A 23,261-nucleotide genomic window follows, 5' to 3' on the forward strand; every position below is an offset into this window, starting at 1 on the left:
GCTGCAACATCAGCACAAGCACAGTGTCCGCTGACCTTCTGCTTATTCTTTGCTCAAGATTTCCAAGGGCAAATATGAGGCTTTAATCTCATTTCCATCCCACAGTTAAAGTGAGTCCATCTGGGTATTATTCCTGTAGGGCATTTTCTCTCAGTTTGTCTAGGGAATTTTCAGATGCAGTTTTGCATTGTTTGGGAGACTGTTTTGCAAATGTCAAATCCTGGCACTCTTAAATCGATCTGGATGACAGCATTTTGTGTCTTTTCTCTTTTAGCTGTTATGTTTACGGGTCATTCAAAGTTTTACCAATCTGTTGTGTGGTATTAATTTTCTCTAAGATCTAGAGTCTGGGCGGTCAGTTTCTCTGATGAACTCATTCGGCAAAGGCTGTAGTTTCTTCCCTGTTTGGGGCAGGAGCAGCACAGAGCAAGCAGAGCGGGCAACGGCAGCAGTGGATTCATCTAACCACCTTTCAGTGGGCAGCTGGTAGGAACTGGGTACTGGAGCATATACAGATGAATAAGCCACATCTAGCTGGCATGTGGATGCCTGCAGATTGTCCACTTTCCTGGAGATAACACTGTTAGGACTCGCCCAAGAATGGCCTGAGAGAGACTTAGGCTTATTCACTGCAAAAATAAACCTTCCATTATGGACAAGAAATAAGGGCAATAAAAAATTTAATGTGAGGTTGATATCACCCTGCAGTCCTCTGATGCCAGCGCTGTGTATCAGCCTATGTTGATTGCCTGTACAGCCTTAAACTCAAACATTTCATCTAGGTTCTTTAAGATTCTTTGAAACTGTGTCCCCAAACTTAAAACCTATACATACTCAGTCTCTTTAGACATGTTCATACTCTTTAGACATTTGCTGATATTCACTCCGATGTCAGCTTGTGGGAGGAAAACAATCAGATCTTCCCCACAACTTCAGTCTCCGGGTGGCTCCTCTCACACCATTATTACAAGCACCGCATCAATTAGACGTCATGGTGACACGTGCAGAAAGGGACAGACTGACCCCAGCCAAAGCGGATTTGCTGAAAGTTTAGTGGGGCCACTGAGGCATCCAGGAGAGAACCTCTGGGACAAGCAGCTGGCCAGAATCATAATCTCAGCACCAGAAATAAAAGAAAGGGACAGAGTTTAAGAACTGGAACTTCCTTTCTTTGCAGTGACCTATATTGTTGTGGGAAAATTCCCAAGTCAACGCCAAAAAGAAGATTCTTTGCACCGAGGAGATAAGAAGGCAGCATTTAATCTTTACATCAGGGGACTTTGAATCTTCATGGTGGTGGATCGTTATGAGATAGGTCCCAAAGACAACAGCACTGAGTTCACAGAGAGCTTAGTTTATACGGAATTTAGAAGTGGGAGAAGCAAAGCAAATGACAAAGTGTTATATAATTGGCTACATGCATTGAGCCAAATTCTGACAGATTTGTTGAAACAGAGGAATTATCATAATATAGAAACACTTGGGGATCAAGGGAAGGGACCATTACAGAGTGAGCATAACAATGTCCTTGACTAGACCAGGGTGCCTTAAACTATAGACAATTACTCTGACTCAGTACTTAGCAGAGGTGTGCAGTTGGGTTTAAAAAATACTGTCAAGGTCAACTGAATTCAGCAGAAACTTGGTTAGAGACCTATATTATGAGATACCTGTAGGTTTCCTACTTTATAATTGTGTTCTTACATTATAATTGGACCCCTAACAACAACGTAAAAATAATTGTGCCCCAAGAGTATTACTCACATTATTCCTTTTTTCATTAATGTACATAGGCTGTGTCTGTGGCACTGAAATTTATTGTTTGGCCTGGAAGCATCGGGTTACAAAGTAAGATAGAAACAAAGCAGAGGAAAACTGGGCGGCATTCAGTGAACCTAGGTTTGAAATGGAAGCAGTAACAGGAGATTCCTGCGGGCTGGATGCCTGTGTGTCTGCCCCTCCCTTATATTGAGATGTGGAGACCCTGTCCCCGAGGTGACAGGATTAAGAGGTGGGGAGCTTTGGGAGGTGATTAAATCATGAGGATGAAACCCTCATGAGTGAGCTTAGTGTGCTTATAATAAGATGCAACAGAGGCTGCATGCCACTTCCAGCATAAGAGGGTGAAGCAAGCAGGCACACACTGTGTGGAAGGGGTCCTTGACCGACACTGTATCTGCCAAAAACTGTATCTGTCTCCAAAACTGTGACAAATAGCTGTTTGTTATTAATAAGCCACCTAGTCATACTTTGGTAAGCAGATTAAGACAGACGTTTTGTGTATTTTCTAGTGTTTTTTTCTTTCAACAGATATACTATGCTAGTTGGAGATCATTTTTAACAATGAAAAACTTACAGAATAAGATGTACATGTAGTGCGTGCCTGGGAGGTTGAGGCAAGAGAATCTCAAGTTAGAGCCTGGGCTCAGCACTAAATAAGAGTGATTTAGTAAAAACCAGTTTCAGATTTAAAAAAAAAAAAGTTGTAGGCTCTGGGTTCAATCCCTAACATTGAAAAAAATATGCAGGTTTAGATATTGTCAGAGAAAAATAAATTTAAGTCTCACAAAGGAAGGTAAAGCTGGGGATATAGCTCAGTGGCACAGTGCCTGCCTGGCAAGTGCAAGGTCCTGAGTTTGACTCCCAGTACAGCACACACGCATACCCCACCCTGCAAAAAAAGAGAAGGTGGTAAAGAGTAACAATTCTTGCTGGGTATAGCGGTGCTTGCCTGTAATTGCAGCCTTTGGGAGGGTAACCATGAGTTCCTAGACCAGCCTGGGGTACAAAGTGGCCGGCCTGGGATATGGAGCAAGACGCTGTCTCCAAAAAACAAGGGGGGGGGGCAGGGGTTGCCTGGCAAGCGTGAGGTCATAAGCTCTATCCCAGGTACAAAAAAAAAAAAAAAAAAAAAATGGAGAAAGAAAGAAAAAAAGATGGGGCTGAGAATTTAGTGGCATAAGTGCCTGCCTGGCAAACTCAAGGTCATGAGTTTGATTCCCAATACAAAAAAAAAAAAAAAAAAAAAAAATTAAGCAACCAAATTGACTTACCGCAATCACATAGGTACCCAAAGCAGACAAAAGAATTCAGTGACTCGAAGCCAGGTGGTTCATTACTTTCAGCACAGCAAGCTGCAGGAGGAGCACCTGATGGTGCCACTTACCAGCTGCCCTGTCCCCAGGCAGCACCATGAGCCTGAGAGGAGGCCATGCTTCAGTGGGTTGCACAGGGCTAAGGATTCAGTGACTCTTATAACAGTGAGCAAGCCAGTCCCTTTCCTGAGAACAAGAAGTCATAAGACAGTTGTGCTGTATTCTCCTCACTCTATTTACTTGACTGCATAGACCCTCACTGAGGGTCAGAGGACAGTGACACCTTAAAATCCAGCACAGCATGGAGATGCTCAGAGCCTATTTCAGGCTGTCTTGCCAGCACAAATTCAGGCTGCAGTGGGCATCTGCCATAGCTAGACATCCATTCCTTTATTTACTCTTTTGCAACCCCCCCCCCCCCGCTTCAATTGGGGAAGCTCATCAGATGCTGCAGCCTTTGCTGAGATGGAAGCCTCTCCTGAAGCCCCAGGAGTATCCTGGGGTCAATGTCTCTTCGATTCTGTCATCTCACTTACATCCTTGCACTGAATTCCTTTTGGTTTAAGTTAAACTCAGTTTTTCTTACAGGCAACCAGAGAATTTGTCTAATATAAAATGGTATTGTTCTCAAAGAGTTCATAACTCCACTGTCTTACTTTTCTCTCATTGCTGAGACAAAAAATTTGCAATGCCCAAAGTTAAAGGTGTGTGGAGGTGTCAGCCCATAATCACCTGGCTCCAAGACAAGATGGAACGGCAGATGGACAACAGCAGGAGACAGCAAAGGCAACAAGAGCAAAGGAGCAAAACAAGCTTCTTTCTGCCCCTTGGTCTTGCATGTAGGTGGGCAGGTGTAGCACTCTCACCACTAATTCCAGCAATAGACGGTGAACCAATCACAAACTCTAGATTCAGCTGTTGCCAAAAAGCCCACTCGGGGCTGGGGATTTAGCTCAGCGGCATAAGCACCTGCCTTGCAAGCAGGCGGTCATGAGTTCGATTCCCGGTACCGATAAAAAGATTTTAAAAAAAGCCCACCCCTTTGGACTGCATGAGGCTTTGGGGGGACATCTAGACACAAACCATAATATCCACCAAGGAGAGACACACGTAAACACATAACTGCAATAGGGTGAGAAATGTGATGATACATGGCACAAACAGGGCACTGGCAGCATAGTAAAACTGCCAGTGAGGTCAAGTGTCTTTAAGACAACAGGTAGAAAAGGCAAGGGAAGCTGTCCTAGGTTGAATGAAAGTACGTGCAAATCCTTGCAGTATGTAAAACATTGCACATTTTGGAAACTACAGAAAATTGGTAGATGGGGTATATATCAACGGGAGCACTGGCCAAGAGGCAAGAGGCAGCTGGAGTGATTGTCAGCGTCCCGGTCATTTCACACCAAACAGTTTGGTTTTATCATGGGGAGCTCTGGTCAGACATATGTTTCAGAAATGTTAGTCTGGAAGGGAAATGAATGGGAAAGGATTGGGTGATCACCGAGGTATGGGCTTTGGAGTTAGACTGGGTTCAAGTCCGGGCCCTCTTATTGGTGTTGATGTGTCCTCAAATCACTTCCTGAACCCCTTTGTAACTTAGGTTATCATCTATAAGATGTGAGAATGAGAGTAACTCCCGGGGAATTGTGGGGTAGACTTAGTGGCCTTTGTCTAGACTTAGTTAGACCTACTAATGTTTGCACATGGGAAGTTTCTGAGGATGTTAGCTGTCATTGTTTTGGTACTGGTGGAGTTTAAGAGCAGGACTGGATTTATTACAGTTGTCTAGAGGCTTAAACACAGCAACAGAAGTGGGGATAGAGACCCTTTAAATGACTGTAAACACATCATATCAGTTAGATAACCATATAGTTTGTTACATATAAGGGTAATTTTCCAAGTTAAATGGCGATGAGGTAAAACAGGAAACAATTGGACAATACAATTTCACATTACTTTCTTCTAAGTTCATCTTCTAGGTGTCCTTCACCTGTACCAACAATAGTCAGCTTATATGATTTACATGATTATAACATGTAAAAAAGAATTTAGGAGCTGAGTATGGTGCCACATGCCTAGCATTTGTAATCCTAGCATTTGGGAGGCTGAGGCAGGAGAATCACTGCAAGTTCAAGGCCAGTCTGTGCTACAGATGAGTTCAAAACCAGTCTCAGGTACATAGTGAGACCCTGTCTCAAAAAAAATTTTTAGTTTTTTTGTTTTGTTTTGTTTTCAGGACAGGGAATTGAACGCAAGGCCTTCACTCTGAGCTACATCTCTACCTGGCCCTTTTGACAGGGTCTCACTAAGTCACTAAGTTATCCAGTCTGGGCTCTAAATTATGGTTCTCCTACCTCAGCTTCCCAAAGTGCTGGAATTACACATTGTTATCATCATACATGTCTTTTTTTTTTTTTTGAGGAGGGTGAGATAGAGTCTTGATATGCAGTCTGGACTAGAACTCATTATGTAGCCCAGGCTGGCCTCAAAACCACAGAGATTCTCCTGCCGCAACCTCCCAAGTACTGGGACTGCAGACATGCACTACCATACCAGGCTTGTTTTGCATTTTCGATGGAGACTGGAGGAAGCCCATAGATGTTAGATATCCTCTCAGCTCAGATGTCTTTTCTGACACAATCCAGCCAGGATTTCTTGTTCAGCTCAACTGAGCAAGCACAAGAGTAAGGGTCCTTTCTTCCTGAATAACACAGGGTATGAGCTACAAGAAAGCAGACCCTGCTGCTTTTATTTGCAGATTAACTGTCTCAAACATGATGTCAACCTCAATGGACTTCCTATGTCTCCAAAATAGAGCTCAGCAATTCTCCCATGCCCCGCCCCCCCGAAACAGGAAACTTGTTCATCTGTCTTGTTCTCTCCGTCCTCAGTACTAAGTAGTGTGTGATGTCAAGCAAAAGCTTGACAAATATCCACTGAATGCTGCACTGGCATATTGTAAGTGGTTCCTACTTGCCTAAAACATGGTCAAAGCTCCTGCCTCATCCCTGACATGCAAAAAGAAACCAACGTCTTTGTTTCCATTAGGTCCTGGAGAGGAACAGTGAGGTCAGGGAGGGCTTCCTGGGTGGCCACTGTGCTCCTTACCACAAGCCTGTCTTTATGAGCTGTCCAAATTCTGCTGGCCCAAGTCTGTGTGGAGTTTCTACCACAGAGGTCGGGTAGATGAAGACTCGATTCTTTCTTGAGATGAGGGAAAAGACACAAAAGTATTTCCCATTTGGTCATCATCCTTCTCAGGATTTCTTTCATTTTGGGCTTGTAGCAAAGCCCTGCCTCTCTTTCCCCAATCCCCTTGAAAAAGGAAGTTGGATTTCTCCCTAGAGTCCATCTCCTTGGCACTGGCTTTCTTGGCTAGGGTTGGTGGCTCTGGAGTTTCAGTTAAGCAGACAGCAATTCTTTCCCACTGACTTTCCCAAGGAGCCAGTGCCTTATTCCTGGTGAGACCCTCCCCAGCTCAGAGCTCCCAGTGCCAGAACCCACAAGAGTCGGGGACTCGCTTGGAGGTTTATTGGTGGAAGTACAGAGGCATCTTGCTATAAGCATCATCTTAGCTCCCTGTGGCCAGTTGGCCACCACGGAACCAGCTTTGAAGGAGACATCGCGATGCACAGAAGACAGGGACGATCACTTGCTCTGACTGATGTTAGGGTCCCAGAAAGTTCTCCCCTAGAGAACTGGCTACAGGGGCCTGCAAGAGGTGGTCGTGGGGGTCATCTTGTTCCCAGAGGCTGTGGCTCAAGGTAGCTCTCATGGGTATGTTGACACTGACTGGCGACGCCACTGGTGAGGGTGTCTTGTTGCAGCTGCTGGAACTGTCTATTTTGATGGCAGTCTTGGTGCTTCTGTGGGAGCCCAGGAGTTTCAGGGTCATTGAGAGCAACGGAAAACAAAACAAAACAAAGTAAGATGTAAGTTAAGATGTACGTTAGATCCTTTTTTCTTTTTCAGCAGTATTGGGGATTGAACCAAGGGTCTTTGTCCTGAGCTACAGCTCTGGCACTTTTCTTATTTTTTATTTAGACCCAGGGTCTTGCCAAGTTGCTAAATTACCCAGATTAGACTCAAACTTGCCATCCTCTGCCTCAGCCTTCCAGCGTGCTGGGATTACAGGCATATGCCATTGTGCCTGACTTCATTTTCAAATTGTATCTTTTACAGCATGGGTGCCTTGAATGCAGATGGAGATAAGGAAAGGAAGGGTAGTGACAGTATGCATACATGGTGTGACATACCTAAGAGCAATCAAGAATAGAAAGCCAAAGAAGAGTCAGACTGGAGCAAAGGTTGCCCAATTGCAGAGCACCAGGTAACTCCACATTGGCAGCCTGCTCTGAAGTGCGGTGAGCCCAGTTAGGACTCAAATGCAAAGTTCACACCCACTGGATTAGCTTCAGTGCAAAGAAAATCTTGAAACAGTTACCTGAAACGGTAAAACTTAAATTTAAAAAGCACATTCCCAGTACTCTGGGAGGCTGAGGCAGGAAAATCACAAATTTGATCCTAGCCTAGGAAACTTAGTAAAAGCCTATCTTAAAATAAAAATTAAAAATAGGTCTAGGGATACAGCTCAATATGAAAGCCCTGGGTTCAATCCCTGGTACATCATACAGCACACACACACACACACACACACACACACACACACACCACAGGTCACAACCACTTAGTAACTAGGAAAATATATGTGTGGCTATAAATATTTTTCAAATCCTAATTAGAAGAGAAAAATATTATTTTAAAAGAAAATAGAAACTACAAGAAAACAAAAAATTTACACTATCTGCAGAGATTAAATGCAATGAATTTTTCCTTCAAATCTATTTTATTTCAAAGAGAAAAAAATAAAATTTCAAAACACAACAATCAAGGGACAATAATGGTACATACATTGCACATTGCCATCTCCAAATCAGTCACCCAAAGCACAAAGACATCTACATCCAATTGTCCAAACAGAGCCAGGGGAAACAATACAGTGTTTACACATACATGTCTGATTTATTTCACTTATGAATATGGACTCAAGTGGTATTTATTTACCCATAAAATCTCGTTTGTCTTTCTTTATGGTCGAATAGTATTCCATTGTATAAAAGTACCACAGCTTTATCCATTCCTCAATCAATGAGCATTTACGTTGTTTCCAAAATCCAGCTATTACAAACCATGCTGCTATGAACATGGGTACACATATATTACTGTGGTACAATGTTTTTAATTCTTCTGGGAAGATACTCAGAAGGAGAACAGTTGGGTCAAATGGGACTGCTAATCCTATTTTTTGAGAAATCTCCACACTGATTTTCACAGTGGTTGCACCAGTCTACACTCCCATCAACAGTGGAAAAGAGTTCCTTTTTCCCCACAGCCTCTCCAACATTAACAAAGTGGTTGATTTCTTGATGGTAGCCATTCTTTCTGAGGTGTTGTTTTAATTTGCATCTCTTGAATGACAAGTGATATTGAACATTTTTTCATATATTTTTTGGTATTTGTATTTCTTCATCTGAAAAGTATACATTCATCTAAGATGCCCATTCCTGGATTGGGATTTTAAATCTGGGAGGATTGATTTTTCTGAATTCTTTATATGTTCTTGATAGTAATACTTTGAGAACAGCTGACAAACCTTTTCTCCCACATTGTGGGTTATCTCTTCACTCTGTTGGTGGCTTCTCTTGCTGTGAAAAAGTTTTCCAATAAGATAGATCTCAGTTGTTGATTCTTTGTGACAGTTACTGTGCAATCAGGGTTTTGTTCATTGCCTACACCAATGTCTTCAAGAGTTTTACCCACTCTATCTTCCAGCAGATTTAATGTTTCTGTTTTAATGTTTAGATCTTTGAGCCATTTTGAGTTTAATTTAGTGCATGGTGAAAGATATGGGTTCAGTTTTAATTTTTGGCATGTGTAGAGCCAGTTTACCCAGAATCATTTATTAAAGAGGCTGTCATTCTTCCAGTGATTTTGTTTGGCACATTTGTCAGAGATAAGGTGGCCTGGGATGGGGATTTAGCTCAGCGGCATAAACGCCTGCCTGGCAAGTGCTAGGCTGAGTTTGATCCCTGGTTTGATGTGTCTGGAGTTATTTCTACATCTTCTAATCTGTTCCATTTATTGTTGAGTTTTTATCATAGTAGCTTGTTTTTATCATAGTAGCTTTATAGTATAATTTCAAGTCAGGGATTGTGATAGCCCCTATCTTGTCTTTGTTGCCTAGGATTGCCTTTGCTATTCTAGGTATCTTCTGGTTCAGATGAATTTTAGGATTGTTTTCTCTAATTCTGTGAGATATGCTATTGGAATTTTGATTGGGATTGTATTGAACCTATATAACAGTTTTATAAGTATGGCCATTTTTGCTATATTGGTTCTTTCTACCCAAGAGCATGTGATATCTATTTTGTAATATCCTCTTCAGAGAATTATAGTTTTCAAAATAGAGGTCTTCTACATCCTTTGTTAGACTGATTCCTATGTATTTCATTTTTCTAGATGCTATTGTGAAAGGTGTTGTTTCCCTGATTTCTTTCTCAGTAAACTTATTGTATACAGGAAGGCCATTAATTTTTGAATGCCAACTTTGTATCCAGCTATGCCACTGAATTTGCTTATTAAATCTACCAGTTTTTTAGTGGAGCTGTTAGGATCATCTATGTAGAGTATTATGTCATCAATGCAATGAAATTTTTTAGTGAAAAAAAATTTAGGGGCATTTAGTAGAAGAATCACAATGTGGCAAAATAATCTAAAAGCTTCTCTGCAACAAAATGCCTAGAAATTCACGAACACCCTCCTGTGTTCTGCTGGACACAGGACACCATTCTGCTGTCCATGCAGAGCCTGCTAGCACAACCCAACATCAATAGCCCTGGAACACATAAGCTGCCAAGCCCTGGACATTTTTCAAGTGTTTAAGAAGCACCTTCCAGAAACTTATTTGGGACGAGTGTCCAGCCATGAGCCCCGACTGGGGCTTCTCTTTGTGGAGTGCTTTTTTCCTAAGTCTGTCCTTTTCTTGATTTCTGTATATGAGCCTGTCTTGAGCTGTGGTTTTTATGGCTTTTTTTGTTTGGTCTTGTTTTTTTTTTTTTTTTTTTTTGTCTTTTTGAGACAGGGTTCTCACTATGTAGTTCAGGCTGGTCTTGAACTCACTTTGTAACCCAGGCCGGTCTTAAACTCACAATAATCCCCCTGCATTAGCCTCCCGAGTGCTGGGATGACAGGTGTGTACCAGGAGGCCAAGCAGGTTTATTTTGTTTTAATTCTTTTTACAAATTATTTTATTTATTTATTTATATATTTTTAAGACAGTGTCTATTTCATTCAGGCTGGCCTTGAAATCACTATGAAGCCCAAATTGGCCTTGAATTTGCTGTGACCCTCCTGCCTCAGTCTCCTGAGTGCTGGGATTATAGGCCTGGGCCATCACACCTGGTTTACCCTCCAAACTGTACTTATTGAATATGTTGGTTGCACTCACTAGCTTTGGAATTTCTATCACTTGTTACTGAAAAGATCTAATATGATTAGATGGTAAATTAATAGCACTTGGGAGCTAGGGGTAATCTTCATGTTATTGTCCATTCTGTTCATTTTCCAGAAGTAGGTAAAGCAAAGAGAAGTAGAGTTTTGCCCAAAGCGACAGTCAACAGCTCATTGCCTGAGCCTGATTTTTTAGCTTATATGCCTTGGGATTAATTTACTCAGCCCTCATTCATTTTATGAACTGCTGAAAAGACTGAGGTTTCCCTAAGAAATGAACATGCAGGTCAGAGACTTGAAGGTCAAAAACCCTGTCTTCAAAGACAGGCTGGCAACGAAGGTGAGGGCCGGTCACATGCACATCTAGAGTGAAGGGCAGGAACAGGGATGGCTGGGAGAGGGTCCACCAGGGCAGTGACTGCACGCTGGGGGAAGACACTGGAGAAAACCACACAAGACCCACCTGTCTGCTGTGAACTGAGTCCTTCCAGAGAGTTTTGAGAAACTGCCGCTGGTCTGCTCAGCTGCCAGCAGCAGGAGGGTCTCGCTGGGTTGGGTGGACCCAGGAAGGCTGCTCTCGGGCTGTGTGGAGAAACGTAAGTCAGAGGGCCAGGCTGCTCACGGAGCTCATGAAGAAGCTCCGCCTCTTCAGGTGGAAACCTGAAAGAATTTGTGGGATTACGCTGGAGTTTTGCATCCCAGCTCTGGGAAATTGTTCCTTAAACATTAGGCCCCAGGATCACCGGATCAGTAATGGGGGATCCCTGATAGGATTATGTCTTCTCTCTGATGGGCTCTGGAGACTACTCTGTCCAGAGCATAAGATCTGGATTGCATGAGCTAGGTATAGTAATGCATGTCTATAATCTCAGCACTCAGGAGACTGAGGCAGGAGAGTTTAAGGCCCGCCTGGGCTACATAGTGAGTTCAAGGCCAGCCTGAACTACATAACAAGATCCTGTCTCAAAACAAAACAAAACAATACAAAAAAGCCTGAGTTGCAAAGTGGCTAACTTTTTCTATTTTTTGGTTGGAGAGGGGACAATGTCTTTCCATATAGTTCAGGCTGGCCTTGAACTCCATGTCCTCAAATGCACGGTGATCCTCCTGTCTCAGCTTCCCAACTTCTGGGATTATAGGTATGTGTCACCACACCTGGAACTGGCTGATTTTCAAAATTAATAATAACATACCTGATATATACAATTTAATGAGAGGAGCAAAGCATTTAGGTTCTGAAATCTAAGGTCTGGGGCAATCCAATCTGTCAGGATTTTTTTCCTGGTGCTTTTTCTTATTGTTGTTTGTTTGTTTATTAAAACAGGGTCTCACAAAGTAGTTCAGGCTGAGTCTGAGTTCTCAATGATCCTCCTGCCTCAGTCTCTTGAGTGCTGAAATTACAGACATGCATCCCTTGCCCAGCTCTCTGCGTCCTTATACTAAGCAAACTCTGGACCATCTTTATGGGTATCAAAAATCACCAAGGGCTGGAGATGTAGCTCAGTGGTAGATCACATGTATAGTATGCATAAGCCCCTGCATCCAACCCCCAGCAATACAAAGAAAGAAGAAAGGCAAAAGAGGTAAACAGGTAACATCAACAACAACAACAAACAGGAAATGTAATCTATAAAAACATAGCTGGCAAACTCATTGGAAATCAAAGGTGCCATATTTTATCTATCATATTAGAAAAAAACAATTTAAACACTACTCAATTGTGATAACGATACAGTGCCTATTCAGAAAAATATCTATGATATAATGTAAAGTAAAAATCCAGCAGTCAGTAATATACACCCTTGTCCCTTAGCAACCATTAGGACTGATTCCAGGACTCCCCTCTATTACCAAAATCCACAGATGCTCAGGTCCTTATGTAGAATGGTGTGGTATTTGCACATAATTAATACACATCTTTCTACTTTAAATCAAGCCCACGTTACTTATCATACCTAACACAATGAAATTAGTTGCTAGGTTATGTTGTTCAGGGAATAAGGACAAGGAAAAAAGTCTGACAAGTTCAGTACAAATGCAATTTTTTTCTGAATATTTTTGATGCAAGGCTGGTTGAATCTATAAATGTGGAACCTACAGATACAGACCAACTGCATTTTTGTGCATGCATTGTAGACACACACATGCACATGCACGGGCCCAGACATAAACACACACATGGGCACATCTATGCTTAGTTTACTGCAGGCTGCCCAGCGAGGCCCCACTCACTGTTGTTTCGGTGGAGAGTCCGGTCAGCTTGGGCACCAGGCAGTGAGTGAAGCGGATTCTTGGGTCTTTGGTGGTGATGGACAGACCTTTCCGGAGAATTTTCACCAAGCGGATCCAGAACTGAAACACGGCCTCTGGATGTTTTTCATGGAGCCTCAGGTAATAGATCTTTTCAGTCACTGTCCTGACCCGCAGGATGCGTTGGAGTCGGTCGCAGATTTGTAGCTCCACATACCTCAGGGGCAGAATCCTGGGTATAATCAGGAAATAGAGAAAGCTCTTGTTCTGAGTTTGGGAAGACTAAGACTGATGCTTCTCTGATTTCTAGGACTTCAGTTATTAAAGAACCCTCCCACATTAATAACAAAAGTTGCTGCTGATATCTAATCTCTCATTAAATTCTCACAACAACCCTCTGATAAGGGAAAAATATATATTGTTACTTCACAAATAAGTACGTCATAAATTTTGAAACTGAGCTTTGGAGAAGCTCAGTAGAGTCTCAAGTTTAGGTCTTAGTAAGCGGGACCTGATTCCATCTCCAGGCCCTCGTTCTCACCCTGATTACTTGTGTGGAAAGGGAAGGAAATGGATGTGCCTTTTTTTTCAGTCTCACAATTCCCTAGTCCTGTTGACTTTCACATCTCCGTTGTTTCTCTTTGGAAATGCCCTGCATTAATATTGACAAAATAAAATAGGTATGTGGTGGCGCATGTCTATAATTCCAGTAATGGGAGGCTGAGGCAGGCAGGAAATTTGAGTTCTAGGCCAGTCTGGGATACAAAGTGAGTTCAAAAGGGCAACTTGATCTGCATAGCGAGACCCTGTCTCAAAAAGACAAAACAAAACAAAGCACCTAAAAAAACAAAACAAAAACCACATTCCAATCTCAAACCCAGTTGCTTTTTGTCTCTCTTTTTTAAAGAATATCAGCCTCTTTTTAAAAATTTATTTATTGTTTCAAAATTTATTTTATTTTTGAGATAGAGTCTCTTTTATGCAGGTCAGGCTGAACTTGAACTCATTCAGTAGCTGACACTGGCCTTGAACTTGTGGCAATTTGCTTGCCTCAGCGTCCTAAGTGCTGGAACTACAAGTGTGTGCTTGTAGGCCATGAGTTCTAGGCCATGCTGCTCCATCTCCATACCATGCACAGTGCTTGTACACATAGATGCTAGCTAGATGTTTGTTACATGAATGCAAAACAGGGTTCTACATAGCTTACAGACTAAAGAATGCTGTTGTTGATTATAAATGATGACAGGAAGGGATTTGTCTCTCTATTCTGACTACATTCTTGATAAATCAGAAGGAAAATAACCCAGGCATTTTGCAGTTTTCAGATGGTGACCAATGAATGTCCCTGAAAGTATTTATTCAGACCAGAAGCAGCTGCTCTGAAATGGGAATCTAGATTTCCTGGCCCTGGAGGAAACCGCAGAATATGATGGCGCTGTACTGCGGACTCCATCGCTTAAAGGAAGATTTGATTCATCAAAGGAGGATGTGTGATTTATGAGTCAGACCTTTGTCTCTGGGTACTACTTCCCAAGTAAGCAAGCTAAAGAATTTCTCATTTATAAAATTATTTGCAAGTTTTGTAAATGGGGAGAGAAGGAGAGCTGAAGGGAGGGTAGGGGACCAGGACAAAAAGACTCTCAAGCTATATTGTGTACAGGTACAAATTCCCTATGATGAATGTGATCATTATGTATAATATCTAAGATGTACCAATAAAATCTGATAAAAATAATGTATAATATATTATGTATTTATAATATAATCATCAATTTAGTTACTTATGACTTATTTCATGAATGAGATGTTTTAATAAATCTCAGTTTTTTCCTTTCATTTGGGTTATAAATTATCTAATATTCCTGGTGAAAAAAACAGAACAAATTAAAGTGAAAAGACCACTGTCTTTCCGTCTAATCTAAAATCCAGCTGCAGGGCCAGGGATACAGCTCAGAGTGGCACAGTGCCTGCCTGAAAAGCAGGTCCTGAGTTCAATTCCCAGGACCAAAAAATAAAATAAAATAAAATCCAGCTGTAGAATGATGCATAAATAAGTCAACAGCTGCCCCCTGCCCCCGTCCAGCCTTTCTTTACCTGCTGAGCGTGATAACTGGGCCAACTCCAGGTGTGTTCCAGGTGGAGCATTCACCCTGGGGCCAGGTGACGTTGGCCATCAGGAGGACATTGGGGAGTGGCAAGGAAGGTACTGAGGAGGTCACCCCGAGGATCACTGTGGCAGAGTCTTCGGAAGCATTCATCCATTTTCCAGGCTTAGTGACCTGAAAATTAGCCCCAGGTCCAGAGTCACAAAGAGTGGAAGGATACAGGTGTCAGAAAAGGACACTTCAGCTTGGTGAAAGGTCTGTGGCATGCCAGGCTGGGCCACGACTTTCTACTGGTCTTTTTTGTTAGTCTCTCCAAACAGACTTTAAGCTCATTGGCAAAAGCAACTTCTTTATGTCCTCTGCATTGTCTAGCTGTATAAAGATGCATTGGTAAGTAAAAGCCGAGTGACATGGAAAGTTTTACACTCCTCCCTGGTACACAAAGCCTCTATCACTTTCTAAAGGGCTAGAAGGAAATAGTACAAAGAAGTCCCTAGAAGAGGAGGAGAACCTGTCATGCGGGGATGACCCAGGGGGCTCAAGTTGAGGGCAGTTTGGGAACCTCCCTTGGGGCAGGGGAGAGACAGTGGGGAGCTGGGTCTTCAGTATCCTGAGAACCTGTTCTGAAGCACCCAGAGACCGAAGCAGGACAGAGAGGCTGGAGGCCTTGATGAGACACAGCATCTCAGCTCAGAGACAGAAAGTCTCCAGAGCCGTCTCACTGAGGAACCACAGGGGCCAGGACGGTTGAGAAGAGATCCCTGTCTTCCCAAGACCAGTGGCCTTCTCCAAATGTTATACACTTTGTAAAGCTGTCAGAACCTGGCACAGCTCCTGGTGAAATTGGGGACAAGGAGAAAGCTCTAGGAACAACTGAAATTTAATTCTCACCAGCCTGAACAGATAGTGCTCCAAGAGAAATGAATTTTGATTTTGAGGGAAGAGTGACATTTCTCAGAGCCCATTTTATGGAATGAAATTCACATTCTTCCTAGAATAGAAGACTTCACATATTGAGAGTAAGTTCTCAATGAATGTTTGGGGCTGATGCTGTTTCGGGGTGGTGGTGGCAGAGGACTTGCTGATGCGGAGGTGAGGGGAGACAGGAAGCAGGGAAATGACGTCAGAACTGTAAGTCTGCAGGTCAGATCATTTCAAGTGACCTCTGGTGGTGGGCCTACCTCTCCCTGGCACATTCTGAATTTTCTCCTGCCTGGATCCGTTAATGTCCACTCAGAGAATATCAGCAATTTTAATATTAGTCCAGAAATAAAATACAAGAACACATTTGATGCCAAAACATCACAACCAAAGAGAAAAGACTAGTAATCAGAGCCCAAGGCCAGCTGTGGTGGTGCACCCTGTAATCCCAGCACTCGAGAGCCTGAGGCAGGAAGATTGCTGCAAGTTCAAGACCAACCTGAGCTACGTAGTGAGTTCAGGACCCGCCTGCACTACACAGGGAGATTCTGTCTAAAAACCAAACCAAACAAAAATAAAACAAAACAGAAAAAAGAAATTGGAAGCTGAGTCTGGATCCTGTCTCTGTTTCTTCTCCACCAGTGATAGCAGTGAGCTCACTCCAGGCATGCCAGCAAGTTCCCTATTTGTTCCCCTGGGGCTGCAACGGGCATGGAGCACTAGGAGCCTATGAACAAGCTCTCCCATGCTGGGGGCCACAGTAGATCTCTGTGCTCTATGAAGAGCTTCCAAATTAAGCCCCAGGGGTCCCACATTCTGTCCTACAACTCTGTGCCACTTTCCTACCCCATTCAGGTGGGCTTCTATCCTACAGACCCTCTGTGCATTCGAGCCTTCCTGGATCTTCAAATGCTGTCTGGAACACCCTTTCCCTTCTTACCAAAGTCTCAGAAATCTATCAAAGAGGGCCTGAGACCCTGTTACATTGGAGGCTGTCTGCAAGTGCCAAAGTCCAGAGGGAATGCCTCAAATGCCACCAGCTCCTTCTCTCTGTTCTCACGCCATGGAGATCAGCTGGTCCAAATTCGCTGACATAGAGAGTTTGAATAGTTGCTATTTTATGGTACCTAGTAAACCAAAACATAAGCTTCTTTCCCAAAATGATGTGGTATTCTTTGCATGTCCTGGGCTGTGCACAGTAGGTATTTAATATGTGCTTGCTCAATGGCTAATGAGCACAGATGAACAAAGTCAAGCTAGAGGCTGTGCAGGAGGCAGGCAGCATCCGGAAAAGATTTGATACATATTCAGACAACCGTCCCATACTCTGGGCTTCCCTAAGTCACAGATGCTTGCTTCCACTGGTCATATCACCTCTGTTTGGAAGGGTGCCAGGACTGAGGAAAGGCCAATTCTCCTAGAGCAGTGATAGCATGTGAGTCACAGCAGACACACACAACCCTCTGTCAGCACAAGAGCCAACTGTATGAATTGATTTTTCTAAATTAAAACCTCAGCATTCATGTTTAATTGCAGTGTTGGCACTTTGGAACAAATAAATGGGTTCTGGGTTGCAGCTGGGCCCTCAGTCTCTCAAAGTTTCACCATCACTGACCTAGGCCCTTGTTTGCAAACACAACTATTTCTCAATCATGCCAGAGAAAGCAGGTTGGATCTCAGAGCAGTTTCCTATAGCAGCCTTCATTCTCTGAAACCACCCAGAAGTCCTGGATGAAGCCCTGTGGTCTGCCTCTAGACAGAGCTCTGGTACCATCTCTATAAGGTCTTAATGTGGTTTCTTAAAGCACATGACCTACCTGGAGTTCCTTCAAACTGGGGACATAAAGTGACATGAACTTGGGACCCAGACCCTCGGTTTTGCTCCAGCTTTAGTGGCTTCTTTCTTTTCCCTAGGGCTTTCAAAGTTGACAGCATTTTCTGACCAAGGCTGACCAACAGTTTTTGGAAAGGGGAAGAGAGCTGGCTCTAAAATGCACAGGGATACCTGGATAAAGTTGCTTTCAAACACCATTGAGTTGGAGAACAAGTTGAATTCTGGAGAACGAATCAGTTGACAAAGAAGGCCATTTTCCACCCCAAGTTCCACTCCAGAGCATGGTTCCCTGACCTCAGGAGAGAGGCCCCTAATTTTACTCATCGGTTCTTGGGAAGAATGGGCTGGGGAACATCTCTGGGGCCCCGCGTAGACCCAGCCCAACTCCAAGGTGTTGGTGTAACCGCTTGTCCCTCCTCCTCCACAGCTCCACCTGCCTCCTCCCTTACAGGGTGTCCACCTGTGCTGGGAGGGCCTGTCAGCTCACAATGGCAGGAATGACATCAAGTAGTATGATGGGTAACAACAGGAAAGGGCAAAAAAGAAGAGGACATGAAGGGCAGGGCACGTGAAGGACCCCTTTCTACTAGCTACAAAACAGCAGTGAACTAGCCTGACCCATTTCAATCTTACCTAAAGGAGGAGGAAAATGATGCAGACTCCCCCAAGATTATACCAAGGCAGCCATCACCTGGCCAGGGCAGCAAGGAAGGTTCTGGCAAGCCCACAGTCTTTAGTCTTCTGCTCTCATCATGAACACTTTCTCCACGAGACAGGAGGAAAGAGGTACTTTCTGTATTTTTCTCTCACAGCTGCCCCAAGCACCTCACTGCAGCCAGCCACAGCTAGTTCAGCTGCCCCCTGGCTACTCTGAGAGACGTTTGTTTTGGCTGTAGCAAGCTTCCTTCATAGGTCCAGCCCAGCTGACTCCACCCTCTTTGGATGACCCTGTCCTCTGTGGCCGTTGTTAATCTGGCCTTGAGGAGCCCACCTCTACCCATAACTAAGAAAGCCTGAAGTTAGCTGGCAGGACACTGCATATGAGCCCACTTACTGCTTCTCCATAAGCAACCTCCCTGTACGCTTAGCAGCTCAGTCTGTGCTGGTTGTGAGTCCTAATAAAGCCTCTTTTGGATGATGTATTTTTGCCTTTTCATGATTTCTATCTTGATTAGAGCAGGCTGAGCTGGTACACCAAGAGCTGGTAGCACTAAAGGATGCTGGCACAGAAAGCAGCTGGCAGCCAGGGTTGGTAATACTAAGGGTGACTAGCCGCCAGGGAGGATGGAGAACACTGGAGAGTTGCCAAGGGCCACCATCTTCTGCTCCAGAAGAGCTCCTTTGGGCTGCCAATGCTGCTGGCTCTGGCTGGCATAGGAGTGGCAGAGGGGCACTAACACTAAGAGCTGATAGCTACTGGCAATCAAAACTAAGGGACCCTAACATCAAAAGAGCTACACTATGCTGAATTGTGATTTCTATCTGAATTGAGTAAAGAACCCTCTGCCCATTGTTCCCCTAAAGTCAAGCCTGACCTATACAAAGTCTAAGGGTAGGGAAAAGGGAATTAATTTCCCAGCTCCATTTCATGAGATAAAATGAGATTAAAAGTAATCATCAGGCTGTTATTAACAGAGACTTGTCTATTTAGAAACTGGACAAAGCAGGAAGCTCTTCCCCACCAAATGAAGCTACTGTTAATTTCTTTTTTAAAAAATCTTTTATTATTTTGAAGGTAGTAAAATACAACAGAACAAGATAGAACAAAGCCAATTGAGACAGTGCAGTGAAACTGGTACAGAACTTCACAGCAGGTTCCCGGAATAACAGTAATAGATATGTATCTTCACAATAGTTGTCCTTTCAATCAGGTATAGCAAAATAAAACAAATTACAGAACATTAAAGAACTTATCAAAACAGAGTATTGAATAGAGCAATACAATTAATCAGAACAAAGCAAAACAGTGATAACAATATTCACCTTCAAAGAGATGGTAAAAGGAAATCTCCCATATTTGCTATATTGCATATAGTCAACCTGCCAAGAGATTCTCAGACCTCTGGCTCCCGTTTGCTACTGCGGACGAGGCAGAGGCGGGATGTTTGATGTCCACCCATATGCTGGTAGGCTCGTAGCTGCTTCCCAGGGAGGCAAGCTGGTTACTTGGTTTCCCAGCACCCTAAGTTCCAACGCTGGGTGGTTCTCCCCCTGGGATGCTACTGTTAATTTCTTATCTTCTTAGAACATCTACATACACTAACTTATATACCTAGAAGCAATGTTTGAGAATTCATACTTCTCATAGCTCCACCACTTCCATGTCACCCAACTTCTAAACTTTGAATCTAAAAGAAACCCTATGCTGTACTGCCAGCTGTCCTGGGACTGAAGCCAGGGCCTGTATAATGATTTATAGCCCCAGTTCTTTATTTTTTATTTTGAGACAAGGTCTCACTAAGTCACTAAGTTGCTCAGGCTGGACTTGAACTTGTTATTCTTTTATATCAGGCTCCCAGAATATACTACCACATCTGGTTTTGGGTGGAAAAATTTTAAAAAGATACATTAATGTAATTTTAACTGGTTGTTTTCTCATTTATTTCACTTCTTGTTTTTCTATTTCTTCTATGAATTTTCTCCTCATAACTTTTTTAAAAGGCCTTTTGAGACAGGATCTCATACATAGTAGAGGCCAACCTTAAACATACTGACTTTGAACTTATGATCCTTTTGCCTCAGAGTCTTGAGTGCTGGTATTACACCCATATACCACCACATTCAGCTTCAATTCTTAGCATTGGTCAATTTTTCTACATTATTCACCTTTTTAGAATCTATTCATAGGCATTCTTTTTGTATTGGAAAGATTAGTTCTTTTGTATGTGAAATAAACTGTATTTTTTTCTAGTTTGTCATTTGTCCCTCCCCCCCATTTTTTTGGTACTGAGAATCGAATTTAGGACCCCATGTTGGCAGGCAGGTGCGGTGTGCTGAGCTCTAATCCCTAGCCCTGTCATTTGTCTTTGAATTGGTTTATAGTGGTTTCTGCCATGTGAAATTCCTTTTATAATTTTTATCAATGTTCTTCACAGATGGCTTTTAGAATTTTGCTTATTTTGAAAACTACTCATTCCAAGCTTATGTGACAATTTCCTCATGCTTTCTTGTAGCACTTTGTTTTGTTTTGTTTGTTTGGTTTTTTTGGAGACAAGGTCTCACTATGTAGCTGGCTTTGAACTCTCTGGGATCCATCTGCCTTAGCCTCTTCAGTGCTGGAGTTATAGTCAAGAGCCACCACACCTGACTCCTGTGTTTCTTTTATAGTTGTATAGAGTATGTTACATCTTTTTGTCACTGATGTGACATTCAGTCATTGAACAAATATTTATTAAGCATTTACTATATGCTGAGCATTATCTTAGGTGTACTGAATACATCAATAAAAAAGCATACGTTTTGCAAGGTTAGACAAAATAAACACAGCAAACAACATATATTGTGTTAAAAGATTGGCAGTGTCATTTGTTTAAAAAAGGAAGAAGAGGAGGAAGGGGGAGAGAGAAGAACAAGATAAGAGAGACCAGAAATGCTAGTGAGTGGTGATAGGTTATGGTATTAAATAGGGTTACTGGTTTAAGCCTGACAGATTTATGACAACTATACCACCTTTGTAATAACCAAAAGTAGCAGGGGATTTAGCTCAGTGGCATAAGTGCCTGTCTGGTAAGTACAAGGTCGTGAGCTTGATTCCTGGTACCAAAAAAGAAAAAAAATAATAGTTATAGCCAAAAGTCTTCACTACTATAGCCTGATTTCATCATTTATTTAAATTCCATTGACCTACAGCTAGCTCCACACTATTTTAAATACTGATCAGGTTATTTTAGTTTAGTTTAGTTTTTTTGAGACAGAGTCTTCTTGCTGTATTATCCAGGCTGACCTCAAACTCATGAAATTTCTGCTTTAGCCTCTTGAGGGCTGAAGGGGATTGTTAAAAAATTATATTTAATTTAAATTTCAATTTTTATTAGTACATGTTTAGAGTATAATACATCGTGGGAAGTTGGTACATGTACAACACATCTTAATTCTCTTCTTCCTCCTCCTTTGTTTTAATTTTTTGAGACAAGTTTTGCTAGGTAGCACAGGCTGGCCTCCAACTCATGGCAATCCTCCTGCCTCAGCTCTCTGGGTGCTGGGATTACAGGTGTACACCACCACAGCCAGCTCATCTTAATTATTTTTACCTCCTTTAGCCCTTTCCTCCTCCTGAAGAAGATAATTTTTTAATATATTTGAAGAAATATTGAATAGGTTTTAAAAAAATTGCAATAACATAAGCAATTGTTTATAATTGGTTTCTTGTCCTTGTATAAAATTCATAAAAAGACTTTCACAATAATAGCTGACAGAAAGTTGATCATTAAACAAATTACTAACATTAAATTCATAAAAGAAATACCTAATTATAACTGCCAAGTATGAAAGTGATACACAGTTACAGTGCTAATGTCATTGTGCTGCTAGTCTGTATCATAGTGCCACTTTTTTCCTCTTTCTTTTTTAAGACAAGGTCTCACTATGCAGTTCAGGCTGACCTTGAACTCACTTTGCAGCCCAGGCTGGCCTCAAACTCGCAGTGATCCTCCTGCCTCAGCTTCCTGAGTGCTAGGGGTACAGGTTTGCACCACCATGTCAGGCTCTGTGCCTCATTTTCAAGATTAGAATTTCCCTATAATTCTACAATTCTCAATCCAATACCAGTTTTACCACTGATTTTAAAATTAGAACATGCCAGGTGATCAGGTTTATAATCCCAGCATTTGGGAGGAGAATTGCTGTGAGTTTGAGGTCAGCCTGAACTACAAGACCCTGTGTGAAAAATTCAAAAAAATTTAAAAAGATAAAAGAAACCAGAAGGAATATAGTATGACTTTAAAGTTATTTAGGAATATTTATATCTTGGGATACAGCTCAGGGACACTGTAAACACCTAGCATGCTCACAGCCTTGGGTTCAAGTCTGTGTATCACACTTCAGCATTTCATCTCCAGAAAAAGAAAAAGGGAGAAAAAAGGGGAAAATGTGTATTTTAAAATTGTTGGTAAAGCTCGGTGTGGTGGTGTGTGCCTATAACCCCAGCACGCAGGACACTGAGGCAGGAGTATTGCCAAGAATAGCCAGCCTGGGCTATATAGTGTGGATTTGCCTCAAAAAAAAGGTGATAGCAAAGTAACATATCCTTAGTATAGAATACTTAAATATAGAGTCAGGTGCATGCCTACAATCCTAGCACTTGGGAAGCTGAGGCAGGAGGATCACTACGAGTTCACATAGTTCAAGGCCAAACTGAACTACATAGTGATATCTGTTTCAAAAAAACCAAACCAAAACAACCAAAAAATTATCACTTAAATATGGAAATGTCTAAGATAAAAAGAAAATGAGTAACATCAATATCCATGTCTAATTAGTAGAATTAAAGGACTTCTGGGAAGATACCAGTTGATGAGCAGCAGAGAGAGCCTCTTCGACATCTGATGT

The 23,261-nt window shown here is 42.4% G+C and overlaps 1 protein-coding gene across 1 annotated transcript; it reads right to left on the reverse strand.

Moving 5' to 3' along the window:
• Window positions 1-6,617: 6,617 nt before the first annotated feature.
• On the reverse strand, window positions 6,618-18,159 carry Garin1a (golgi associated RAB2 interactor 1A). Its single transcript, XM_003475172.2, has 5 exons — window positions 17,886-18,159; window positions 14,949-15,133; window positions 12,837-13,086; window positions 11,068-11,186; window positions 6,618-6,961 (listed from the first exon to the last, which is right to left on the reverse strand). Exons 1-5 carry the CDS (start codon window positions 18,036-18,038, stop codon window positions 6,763-6,765), a joined length of 906 nt encoding a protein of 301 aa, XP_003475220.1. The 5' UTR covers window positions 18,039-18,159; the 3' UTR covers window positions 6,618-6,762.
• Between the last annotated feature and the right edge of the window lie 5,102 nt (window positions 18,160-23,261).

Source organism: Cavia porcellus, unplaced genomic scaffold (assembly GCF_034190915.1).
Source record: "Cavia porcellus strain 051 isolate PalLab524CR breed Dunkin Hartley unplaced genomic scaffold, mCavPor4.1 scaffold_2, whole genome shotgun sequence".
Lineage (NCBI taxonomy): Eukaryota > Metazoa > Chordata > Mammalia > Rodentia > Caviidae > Cavia > Cavia porcellus.

Coding starts and splice junctions, on each gene's coding strand:
- Garin1a (XM_003475172.2), bottom strand. CDS start 18,038: ATGAGTAAAATTAGGGGCCTCTCTCCTGAGGTCAGGGAACCATGCTCT. Junction 15,134..17,885: donor TTGAAAGCAACTTTATCCAG/GTATCCCTGTGC, acceptor GCTAATTTTCAG/GTCACTAAGCCTGGAAAATG. Junction 11,187..12,836: donor GACTCTCCACCGAAACAACA/GTGAGTGGGGCC, acceptor TTCTCCACACAG/CCCGAGAGCAGCCTTCCTGG.